Source organism: Vombatus ursinus, unplaced genomic scaffold (genome assembly GCF_900497805.2).
Source record: "Vombatus ursinus unplaced genomic scaffold, bare-nosed wombat genome assembly UNPS02014322.1, whole genome shotgun sequence".
Classification (NCBI taxonomy): Eukaryota; Metazoa; Chordata; class Mammalia; order Diprotodontia; family Vombatidae; genus Vombatus; species Vombatus ursinus.
Genome location: NW_020954100.1, coordinates 28,339 through 41,741, shown reverse-complemented (window position 1 = coordinate 41,741; position 13,403 = coordinate 28,339). Strand labels below are relative to the sequence as shown.

Genomic DNA, 13,403 nt, shown 5'->3' with positions numbered 1-13,403 from the left:
ATGAGCAGGTGAGAACTCATCCACCAGGACCAGAATAAGAAAAGCTATGTAAGAGTGTTTGGTGAGGCCCTGGCGAGCCTATTGATCTGATGATATTCATAATAAAGTGGCCTTCTATCTTTTAGCAGTATGTATCCAAACATGATGGAGAAATTTTCAAGATTTGTCAAACCAGACAAGTATTACTTTCTTGATTAATTCACACAAATGATAACTACTCCAAGAAAAATCTAAAAAGTATTGCTAAAGAGGAGGACATCTAGATATTAGGGACATTAGATCAAAATATTAGGGGCATATGTGGTGGTATCGTCACTATAATCCATTGAAGGCAAGGAATGTAGAAGATAAAGGTAGACATGAGAAGAAAATAGAATGTTTAGGAGATGCTGTTTGAGAATATTATATGGATTGGAGGATCACAATTTAAATACAATTATGATATTCTCCTTCTGAGGAATGGACAACAATTAAGAAGATCTAATAATGTCGAATTTGCTTAGAACCTTGCAAGTGTCATCAAAAAGGATTTAAACTGAAAATGAAGGGAGAAAACTTTATCTGTATCTATGTATCAAGAAAAATACCAGATTCTTACCATTTCTACCGAATATACTAGGAGTTCTTAACATTTTTGCATGTGATGGACCTCTCTGATAGTATGGTGAAGGTCATGGACCCCTTCTCATAATAATGTTTTAAAATATGTGTAGCATAGGAGTGGGGAGTGAGCCCTAATGTATGGTGAGACTCCACTTGTGGCAACAAAGACATTGTCCTTATGTGGCTCAAAGGGAGGACAGTATAAACATTTCTAACCTCTTCTCTTCCCACCCTTCTCCATGAGAGACTTCCATTCCTGACAGGGGGGGAAGCATGAGGTTGGGACCAGAGACCACCACTCTGCTCTCCTCAAAGAGAAGGAATACCAGGTTAGAAGTATATCTATCTGCTCCCTTCAATATTATTAGTCTAGGGGATATGATCACGTTCCTCTAACTTTTGATCACTTTGTCACTTTAAAAAAAAGTGGGGACCCCAAACTTGGGCTTGACCCTTTCCCCATCTAATACCAGTTTCACAATGAACACACATAGTGAATAGCAAAGAATTCTCTACAATAGCAAGCTGGAAATAGGTACATGATGAGGACTGTTTACTCCTCTTATATCTTTCCAGAGTCTTTTCCAATGTCAAGATATTAGGAGAGATTTTTCCAGAGCTAAGGCCCAGCAAACAAGCTGTGCCCTGAGCTTGGCATAACAACATTTTTTTTTTGTTTTTGCTAGGCAATCAGGGTTAAGTGATTTGTCCACGATCACACAGCTAGTAAATGTCTTGTGTTGTGTGTCTGAAACTGGATTTGAACTCAGGTCCTCCTGACTCCAAGGCCAGAGCTCTATCCACTGCACCACCTAGCTGCCCCATAACAACAATTTTTTGAACTCATCTTCTGGAACTGATGGTCCCTGAGCTTGGGCAAGCACCAGTAGGACCAGACATGAAGCCCTGCTATGAATGGACTTTTTGTCACTAGACAACCTTGCCTTGCTGTTGCCATTGTACCTCACCACTATTGCCATACTACACTGTTTGATGCTTTGGCTAGTCACTAGTGTATAAGTCAAGGTTCAGCTCCACTGCTCCAGGTCCCTCCCCCCAATAGGGTAAGGGTCTTGGCACATGTATCTAATCTATTTCCTTGCTTGCAAGCCATTTCTCTCACTTTGACATTACACTTCTGTTTGATTCCTAACTCAACTGCCTCTGGCCTGCTTTGTTTGGCTCTGGCCATCCACAGGTTAGAGGCTGGTTTGGTCCAGTCGACATTAATTGGTGTCAGAAGTGGGATTTGACATGGAACTGGGTCATTGGACCCTCCAATAACAATGGGAATGGACTAGGCACCACCAGAAATTTATTTCTCCTAAATCCAACTTCCTCTTGACTGATGAGTCCTCTGCTCTTGTCCCTGCTCCAATCCTCTGAGCTCCCACCTTGGTTGAGCTCATCATCCTTTGTGAGAAAAACCCCAAGGCCACTCCAGTGAGGTGGTTTGTCTCAGATCACTATGGTAAGGATATCCATTCTTAAAACAGAGGCACACCTCTGTTAATCGGCCTCTCTGCATGCCTCTGCTTCTTTTTAAATTGCTAGCTTCTGTACAGTTGTAACTGGGTACCTCTGTTATTTCTTAAACTGCACACCTCAGTAACTGTGTGCCTCTATAAAATTAGAATTTTAATTGTACACTTTACTCAATTCTTTGTGTCTGTTTGTATCTGTCTTGTTGTTTTGTCTGTGTTTGTGTCTTTGTAAAATGTCTGTGTCATGTTCGTGTTGTTGTAGATTTTGTTACCTTGAAAGATTTAAGATGCAGCCAGCCTGATCCGTAAAGAGAAAAATAATAATGGTGCCCACCTCCAAGGGTTGTTGTGAGATCAAAATAATATAATGATTGTAAAGTGCTTAACACAGTGACTGACATAGGATAAGTGCTATATTATTATTTTATTATTATTATTATTTCTTTAATTGTAATTATTCCATATCTGATAACTCTAAAGTGGTTTTAAAATGCCAAAGGTAAGATTCATGATTTTTATATGTGATAATTTGGAAATACAATTAATTAGGTTGATGTTATCTGAAGTTTTGTTTCATGTTTTAAACATATTATATTGTTTATATTGTTATTGTATTTCTAAATTATCTTGTGTTGCAAAATTTGAAAGACCATTGCAATAGAAATGCTGTTAGACAAAACAACTTTTTAATGTGGATGTTGTTACACATGAATTGGGCTTTTAACAGGATGTGATTAAAAAACAGATAATTGAAAACTGTTAAATATTTAATGAGGTATATTTTGTTATAAAACAGATAATAATAATATATAATATTAAATTTTCCTTGAAAAATTTTAGCCATTATTTAAGTATAGGTGGTGGTTTAAAGATGCAGTTTCAACATATTAATGATGACTCGACTATCAGGTATTTGCTGTATGTCTGAAGCCCCAGAATATGGGTAGTTTTAACTTATAAATAAAGGATAAATGAAATGTTAACTGTTATGGAAATATCAGGAAAGATATTCAAGCCCTAAGTTGTGGTTAGTGAAATTTTGCTATTTAAGATAAAAATTCCTGAGACTGTAATTTACTATTTTTTTGAGCTTGGATTTCAGGGATAGTTATCTGAATTGTCATAGAGTCAATAGTAGAAAATTGCATGTGCTGCAGTGTAAGAATTGCTAAAGGTGGATGTCTGCCTGGGAAAAGTTTTGGAGACAACCTTGGCATGGTCTAGGTAGAATCTTCATGACTCTTTTTCTCCATTGTGCTATTTCCTTTCTGAAAAGGAAATTTCTCCACCTGGCTAATCCTGAGCCTTGCTTTTAACACTGTAACTACATGACTGGCTATCAGATACAACTCATGCTTGTAATCAAACAGAACTAAGAGAGTTTTTCCCCCCTGTTGTGATAACTATGCCCCTCTTTTTCCTTTTATAGCAAATTTCTATAATCAAGAAGTTTTTTTAGGTACAATGCTAAATTTGTTAAATAATATGTTGATACTGGAACATCTGAGTTACTATAATAGGATGCAAATATGAGCATCTTACAATTTTAACCTGTAGTTGTGGTCAAATTATAATATAGGGTTGATATCCTCTTATGGGGGAAATGATTAGACAAAGATGTAATGTAAAAGTTTTCTAAATAAATGGAATAGCAAATTTTGAGAAAAGCATCAATTAGACCATTTTCTATAAGAACTATATACATTTGTATACGGTTGGCTTCCAAATTTATCTACTATGGAAATTCCAGCTTTGAGTATGTTTTAGTAATAAGTTCTCAAAGTTCTTAAAATCGGATTAAGATTTTACATGTAAGTTCTATTGATAATGGTAAAGAAAGTGAAATTATTTTTTGCATTTTAAGGTATCTGTACAATAATCTTAAAGGGTGGAAGAGTTCATTTTGCAGTTGGACCCTCATAAATTTTTAAGAGATTCTTATATCAGGTGCAGGATTTAAGTAAGGATAGAAACAGCAAATGATATATAAACTGAAATTCTCTGAACAGCAAAACCTCCAGGGACCTCAAGGTTCATCTAGTATAGACCCAGAAGCAGCTAACATCCAGATAAGACAACTGTCCCAAGATTCCAGATGAGGGCTGAGAATACCATCCTAGTTTTTTTCTCTTCCTTTTTGTTATGTGCCCTTAACATCCCCTTAATGAAATAATTTGTTCATAGAAATTGAACTCATTAAAAAAGGCCACACCCAAGGACCTAGAAGGCCACATGTGGCCTCAAGGATACAGGTTCCCCACCCCTCACCTAGATCATTATAACAGCATTTCATTTCTCCCCTTTGAAAGTCTCTACACTGTTGCCAAAGTGGTAGGTATGACCATATCTCTCTATCTGTTCAAAGAAACAGATATGACTATAACTCTCCTCTGCCTGTCCAAAGTGATAGATATGACCCTATATCTACTCTACACAATCAAATCCAATGTATCTCTGTTAGTCTTAAGATAAACCTTTCTGTTTAGCATTTAAAGCATCCAAAATCTGGCACCAACCTATTTTTCTAGGCTCGTTATACATGACTCCTCCTACCTTCTGCAATCTAGTCAAACTTCCCTTTTCTCTCTTTTGCTCACACAACACTATATTGCCCATATCTCTGCCTTTGTACTTGACATTCCCCATGCCTACAATATATTACATCTTCCCTTCTGCCTTAGACAACCCCTCTTTTCCTTCTGCACACAGTTTAAGTAAACCTCTTACAAGAAATCTTTCCTAATCCTTCCCTTCTAACTACTAATGCCCTCCCTCCCAAGCTACCCTGTATTTGACAACTTTGTGCTATTTCTCTTTTTATTCATTCTCTATATACTTAGATATTCATTTGTTGTCAATTGTGGGGGAGCACAAGCTCCTCAAGAGCTGATTGTTTGATTCTTTCCATTTACATTCCCATCCCCCTCTCTCTTCAACTAGCATAATGCCCCATGAAGCAGATGCCTAATACATACTTGCTGATTCATTGACTCATAAACAAAATAGAAGCAAGGGCAAATAGTTAAAGACAAATACAGAAGTATGGCCCTGTCACATAAGAATATCACAAGGAGTGATAAAGGTCAGAATGAGCTTAAACTAGCAAAGAAAAAAAATTTTAATGATAATTTACTTAGATGCATTCAAAGCAACTGAATAACTAGACCCAAAGAGTAGTCATTGATGATTCAATGTTGCCTTGATAGGACATTGCCCAGTGAGTGTCCCAGAAGTCTGTTCTCAGCCCTGTACCATTTAACCTTTTAAAAAAAGAGAAAAGAAAAGAAAAACAATGAACTGAATAAAAGCATCACCAATATGTCAATCAAACTTAGAAAAGAAAAAAACTTGGGAAGGGTTTCTCACAGAATCAGTAACAGTCAGGATACAATAAGGTCTTGATTAACTATTATCTTGGGCTGGGTCTAATAAGATAAAATATAATGGGGGGATCTAAGTTCTTGCATTTGTATTAAAGTGCATTCAACAAGGCAAGATGGATGAGAAATGGCTACATAATGACCCATTTAAGCAATGATCTTGGGGTTTTAGTGGACTACAAGCTTAATATGAACTTGTTCTGGTCTAAATTAAGAGAGTCAGAGCTTCCTGGAATAAGGATATGATAATCACCTCTGTACTCTGTTCTACTCAGATCATATTGGGAGTATAACATTAATTTACTGATGCCGCATTTTAGGAAGGACATTTACATTAGAGAGCTTCCACATTAGTGATGTATCTCAAGTTCATGCTATGTGAGAATCTTTTGAAATAATAATGGAGGTTTGGTCTGTGGAAAGGATAATTTAAGTTGAATATTCTAGGTGTCCTCAAATACTTGAAGGACTGTCCTATAGAAGGGAGGACGAAATATGTTCTACTTAGCCTTAAAGTGCAGAAATAGGAGTGATGGGTGGAAATTTCAAGGGGGAAATGTAGATGTTAGCTAAAGAAAAAACTTCCAAAAAGATAAAGGCACCTTCTAATGGGCTTCCTTAAGAAGCAGTAGGTTTCCTATCTCTGGAAATCTTTGTGAAGATCCATAAGGAAGAGTTTTCAGGTGTGTCACACATGAGAGAATTCTTGTTCGTGTATGTATTTGGTTAAATGTCCTCAGAAGCTCCATTTAACTCTGAGGTTTGGTGATTCTGGACAGAATGATGATGATGGATGAAGAGAAATGGGACCTGCATAACTTTCTTTTCTCTGACAATTAACATGGTCTTCTGATTCAGAAGTATGGATCAAAATAGATACCAGAAATTCAGTTCAATAAGCATTTACACAAATAAATAGAAACAAAGTATACACATATTCTAATGTTCCAGGTCTAAATTCCATGAAAGTCATATATTTCTTAGTAAGACTTTTGGAAGTTCAGGTCAACAAAGTCTGTGAAAGGTCTATTGAATATGTCTGTGTCAAATGAGAAAATGTATCTAAAGCACTTTGAAAAACTTACAGGGATAGATGATGATGATGATGATGATGATGATGATGATGATGATGATGATGATGACCTCTAATGACAGTATATGTACTGCAAGGCTCAAGAAGATGTGCAGATCTCAACCTAACAATGTAGAGACCTCTTTCTGAAATGGATGGAAGTTATTCACTAACTTGTCTTCTTACCTCTTAAATGACTTCCTAGATTTCTCCAAAATTGAGAAGCATTCAAAGTCATAAAAAGACAAACACCAATTTTTTGTGAAGAGAGCTGAGTTTGTATGCCATTCTATTCCACCCAAAAAGCTGTTCTATGTAATGCTCAGTAGTAAAATGAATTATTCATTTGACTCAATACCAAAGCAGTGACAGATATGGCAAAGTCATCCTAATAGCTTCATACATTTGATTTTCAGTGCATCAATTCACTTTACTTTAACAAGTGAGTGGAAAGTAAATCTGAAATATTTTATGTATGTAAGGGCTTCTTAAGAGTGTGATATATATCTCCTTCCCATGTCCTCCTCTTCCCTTTTCATTTAACACATAGTTTCTTTTGCCATTGCCCAAAGTAATCTGCATATTTCTATGCAGCACTCAGTAGTACCTACATAAATTTTTTTCAATAAAAAATGAATTTATTGATAGTCAGGATCATCTTAGAGCTTTGGGGCAAAATTATAGGATAGCGTAGTAGAAAGAGTCAACTGGGAATAATGAGACTGAGTTCTGTCTATAAAAGCTTAGGCAAATTACTTTCTCCATCTCTTCAGTTTTCTGAACTGTAAAATGATGAAGCTGATTTAGGTGATCTCTAAGGTCAATTCTAGTTCTAAAGTCTAGATGACTTTAATTCTCTCCTAGCTGTATAATATGGGGAAAACTCAGGGAGACAGCCTATGAAAGACACTAGAGATGCCAGTTTCAATATCCCCACCTGTGGGAACCTGTAGAGTTCAAATAAGGTCCCCATTTGGACAGACAGTGAATACTTGGCTCCTCCAATGATAGCCATAGATTTGTCCTGCCTTGAACAGCTGTAATTGGGTATTATGTGGCTTGATCCTGACAGCCACATTAGGGAACTCTCCATGGTCCTTGCATCACTGTGGCAGGCATTGTAGATGTGATATCCTAGGGTAATGTTGGGTAACAGACTGGGGTTCTTGTTGATCTCCTCCACAGAAAACTTCAGAGCCAGTACTTGCTGATAATTTTTGTGCATCCATCTGTAATGAAGGGTAGATATTGTCAGGCAATGGCCATTATTGTGAATTTAAAAGCTCCCTTCAAAGCCTAAACATACTATATGACTCTTGTCCATGCTGGAGGCCTTAGTAAAGATAAGTGCAAAATCTTATATTTGAGTTAAAAAATATACTTCCCAAGAAGAAGGTGGGCAAGATGTGACTATGTAACAATTTATCCTAAGAATATCTGGGAGTTGTAGTGCACCGCTAGTTCAGTAACAGATGATGTGGCACCATGGCAAGAAAACTGACTTTGCAATGGTTAATGAACAAGGGCTCAAATGCTGGTTTTGTCACTTATTATCTATTACCTTCCTGACCTCAGGCAAGTCAGTGAGCTTCTGTTAGCTTCAGGTTCTTCATCTTGAAAATGAAGAGTTTGGACTAACTGATGTGTATTTACCATTTGACTTTAAAAATATGATTTTATTTATTATTATCATATAAGTAAACAGTGTGATATTTCATTAAAAAATCATAGGATCACAAACTGGAGAGGGGAGCAATAACAACAAAGAAGAAAAAGAAGGAGGGAAGGAAAGGAAAGAGAAGAAGAGAGAAAGGGAGAGAGGAAGGAAGGAAAGAAGGAAGGGAGGAGGGAGGGAGCAAAGAAGGAAGACAAGAAGGAAGGGGGAAAAGGAGGGAGGAAAAGGGAGGGAAGAAGGAAGGGAGGGAGGGGGAAGAAATAATTTCAAGCAAATAGAATAACATTAAGATTTGGAAAATAATCCTGGAATTTTTAATTGAACTACAAGAACATTTGTAAGTCTATTATTACAGACAAATATTATAGACAAATAAATTGCCAGAACCTGATGACTGAAATTTGACTTTATACAGTTTAACACTTCATCCTTCTTAAACTCATTGACTTAAGTCTTAGAAGTTTATTCCTAGTTCCTGTTAAAAAATTAATGCTAAATATATGAAAAATCACAGCAAAGAACCAGATGAAAGTCCTGACCCTCATTCTGCTTACATTCACTACAAGCAGTTCAATTTGACTAAAGTATAAGGGCTGGGTTACATAGTAGTGGTCCACAAGATTGTACAGTTTTGTTGGAAGGGCTAGATTCTGGACAGCTAAGAGTATGCAGATTTGTTCTCCAGAGAGTAGGTCATCATTGATTTTTAGGTGCTACAGTATCATTGTAGTCTAGGAAACTAAATCTACTAAGGCATATAGTAAAATGACTAGGGCTTATAATGTTGGCAGGAGATCAATTAGGAAGGTATTGCAATAATTCTAGGATTCATATTGATTAAGAACTGGAACCAGGGAAGGCACAGTGAGACTGGAAGAGAAGAATTGATTGAAGATGAATTATGAGTTTGCTGACTTATATGGGATGTGGGGAAGAGGAATAAGTCAAAGATTCAATATTTGAAGCCTAAGGAACCTGTACTATCATTAACAGTCATGGAGAAATAAAAGTGAGGAGTTAGTTTAGAGGAAAGATCATTTTTATCTATTTTTTCATATATCAAGCTTGCTGTTGGGATATTCAAATGCAAATATTTCAGGAATTACTGAACTGGATCTCAAAAGAGCAATTGAAGCCAGAGACTGAAACATGGGAGCTGATGAGATAGATTGATGGATAAGGTTGTGAGACAGGATGATATTACAGAGGGAAAAAATATGCATAACAAGAGAGAAGTGTAAAAACACAGCCCCTTCAAGAATATCCACATTTAAGGAGCATGAGGGGAGAAATTCCCCCACAAATAGAGATAGAGAAGAAATATTCAGGGAGTAATAATATAATTGGGATGGTGGAAGTCACTGTTAGTAAATATAATGAGGTTGCCAGAAGGAGGTTAGTTCAAATACAACAGATTTAAACATTGCAGAGAGGGTGAGGAAGGATTAGGGTTGATTAAAAAGTCATTGTATTTGATGATAAAAGCAACTATGGCATAGTGGATAGACAGCTGGTGTCAGCTGTTAAAAAAACAACCCATGTTTAAGTCTGATCTCTGAAACATATGACTGAGTGACCCTGGGCAAGTCACTTAACTTCTTAGTGCCCCAAGAAACCCCAAGATCATAAATTGAAGAGTAGGTGCCTATCTGCATCAGTAGAGGGAGTTTCCTCATGGAGAATTCCCAATGTAGATGAAATTGCTGACTAGTTAAAAATGATAAAGAGATCAGTAGTGGCATGGAATAGTTTCTCTTAAAGAAATTGACAGTGGGAGCCTGAGCTCACAGAAGAGATAAATGGCTTAAGAGATGAATGAATGGATATTCTATAGCAGACTATCAGCCAAAGAGACTCAAGAATTCTTGCTGTTGGATTAGCATATCTAAATTGGAATTCCACTCTGTTAGCAGGTCATAGCAGTTATACTTCTCACTAAACTCTACTTCCAAATTCATAAACTCTGTTGATATTCTGTGTTCCCCTCTCCCTCTGCTCAGTCATTTCAGTCATATATGACTTTGTGATCTTATTTGGCATACTGGAGTGACTTGCCATTTCTTTCTCCAGACCACTTTACAGATGAGAAAACTAAGGCAAACAGAGTTAAGTGCCTTGCTCAGGGTCACACAGTGTTTGAGGCTGGATTGGAACTCAGGTCTTTCTGACTCCAGGCCCAATAGTCTATCGACTGCACCACCTTGCTTCCCTCCCTCTTCCTTACTACTCCTAAATACATTCTTCATTCTCACCATGATCCTTTGTTTCTTTTCATATCCCCAGAACTTATCCCAGTGACTGGCTCATAGTAGGCCCTTAATAAGTGTTTACTGATTAATTGATTCAATGCCAGACTGCTATCCACAGAACATTGATTATGGAATTAGTAAGACTTGCATCTTACCTCAACCATTTGCTCTGTGACCTGCATAAAACACTACTCCTTAGAGCCTCAGTTTCCTCATCCATAAAATGCCTGGAACATATTAGGTGCATAATAAACATTTGTTGATCAACTGAATGATTGATATGTAACATGGCAATAATAATAGTACCTATTTCATATGATTGGAAGATCAAATGAGAAAATAGATGTAAAGTGTTTAGCAAACATAAGTGTTCATATGAATATAAGGTATTGTTATTTTATCCAGATCTGAAAATTTCAAGTGATAAAATCACCCCTATTAATGCAGGTTGCAAACAGTCCCACAACACAATGCTTTAAAGAATTATTATTTAAAGAATAGAGGTACTGGGGAGGTAGAAATGGAATTAGTGATTTATCCAGAATCCCTCAGTCAATACTAGTATCAGAAGCAGCCCTTGAACTCGTCTTCCTGACTCAGAGGTTGCTTCTCTATCCACTACACCTCATTGCCTCTCTTCCAAAAATTACCATTGTTGTTGCCATCTTATTCTTGCTTTTCAATTACTTCAGATCCAAATGGTACTGGGGCAAGTTACTATCTTGCTATTATACTCTTATATTCATTGATCTATGGGATATTGCACAAATAGATAAAATAATCACTTTTTTGTAATTGAACTAAAGTACAATGTCAATTCACCTTTGAGACAGCCTTAGTAGGAGACAGGATGGCAAGGATGGTATGGACTTATTATCATTATGGTCATCCACTGCACTTTGCTACCTCTTTCCTATTCCCCTGAGTAGAAAAGGTATTATTTTCTTTTATCTCTATTTAAGGAAAACATAAGAGCTGGTTTGGAATTCACAGAGATACTTGGCTGCCCTTCCAATTGGTCCCTTTCACAATCATCAAGGAGCAAGCCCACTCTTTCAGAGAGGATACCATGGACATACTTACTGATAAGCATGGCAGGTCTTGTGAGGATGTTCAGATCCTGTGAAACTGCTTACTTCAAGAGAATATAGGGAGAAAAATCCCCCAATGATCAGGTCCCTATCTTGGGAGATGCAAGTATTGCTTTGTAGGAAGCAAAGAGGATTTTCTGTCCTGGACACAGAAAAAGGAAGCTGAATGATTAGCAACAGGAAAATCAGAGTGAGCATGAGGACAAGATGTTTTGAACGCCCCCAACACTCTAAGTCTATATGGAGCTGACAAACAACAAGGTTCAGAGTGAGAGTAATTGTAGTTACATTCCAGTGAGAAAACTCTCCCTCAAAGGCCTCCACCCTTAAATGATTCCCAAATTCTAGTCTGCTTCTGACACCTGAGAAAACACAATACAACCTAAGTCTAGCCCTTGTCCAAAACAAAGATAGTGCTGGAATAAAAGGTAGTGCTTATAAAGTTTCTGTGACATGCAGTTATCACGGTAAGGGTCCTTGTTATTCAGGATGAACAAGGGCCTGGGCTCCCCCTCCCTTCATCCCCTAGGTCCTGCTTCTACCTCCAGGGAGGCAGACCTTGTTCAGTAAGCATCATTCCTGCCTGGAAGCACTACACCTGTGTTCCTGTAACCAAGAAAAAAACACAAGTGGAAAAGTACTTGTTGGTATTGCCTTTTCAATTACCAGGAAAGACCTATGGAAAAAGAAGGTTCTAGAGCCTCCATGGACTGTGAAACCCATGTGTCCTTCTGAAAGTAAAGTCCATTCTGTGACTCTGAGGGTGATAAATATTGCATCAGGCAAAGTGGTGGCATTCTGGAATGGGCAGATACTGGAAATCCTCAGACACATCAAAGTTAAAAATTAAAAGTATACTAGTTATGCTGACAGCTTCCCAGATTCATAGCCTGCATCTCACTGAAGTTGACTGAACCATAAGCTGGACAGCACAGGTCTTCTACACTAAATCTGGAGTCATTTCTCCAAATTTTAAGCCCTTAAATGTAGAAGTCACTGATATCCTCTCTCCCACCATACTTTCAATATTATTTAAAGATGTCCCTGTTCAAATAATCTCTGCCTAGATATAATCATCCTAGTGGCACTTGGGAACATCAGTCACTCAACAAACATTTATTAAGTGTTTACAGTGTGTCATCCATTATGCTAAGCTCTAGGGATGCAAGTAAAGGCAAAAAAGTCCCTGCTCTCAAAGAGTATATATTCTAATGAAAGACAGAACATTTAAATATGTAGGGAGAAAGGGGACATAAAGTGTGTGTGTGTGCGTGTGTGTGTGTAAGGCATAAGAGGCCCATGTCAAAAGTGAAGCCTTTAGTAGCTGGGAGAACCAGGAAAGGATTCCTGGAAAAGGTGGGATTTAAAATTGGGCCTTGAAGGAAGCCAGGGGAACTAAGAAATTGAAAGGAGGGGGCAGAGTATTCCAGAAATGAGGGACAGCCAGTGGAAGAGTAAAGAAATGGAAAGTATCATGCTATGTTCCAGGAACCACAAGGAGTCTAGTATGGATGGACTGGAGAGTGCATGGGGTGGTGGGGTATGAAAAGGAGAAGGTAAGGTGTACAGAGATTGGTTATGAAGAATTAGACGTGCCCAACATTAAGTACTTTATATTTGATCCTTATGTGCTTGGGCTCCACTGGGGTTAATTGAGAAGGAAGTGACACAGTCATACCCACACTTTAGGAAAATCCCATTGACAGCTGAGTGGAGGATGGGTTAGAGTGTTGACAGATATGAGGCAGAGGGACCAGTTAGAAAGCTATTGCAGTAGTCCAGATGAGAGGTAATGAGGGCCTGAATTAGGATTGTGGCTGTAGGAATGGGGAGAAGGGGAAATGTTGCG

The 13,403-nt window shown here is 37.7% G+C and overlaps 1 protein-coding gene across 1 annotated transcript in view; it reads right to left on the bottom strand.

Annotated features, from left to right (window-relative positions):
- The window catches only part of LOC114042247 (vomeronasal type-2 receptor 26-like), a 30,978-nt gene extending 19,226 nt beyond the window's left edge, over positions 1 to 11,752 (bottom strand). The window contains 2 exon segments of the mRNA XM_027860906.1: positions 7,477 to 7,768; positions 11,547 to 11,752. Coding sequence (XP_027716707.1) covers positions 7,477 to 7,768; positions 11,547 to 11,752 — 498 coding nt within the window.
- Between the last annotated feature and the right edge of the window lie 1,651 nt (positions 11,753 to 13,403).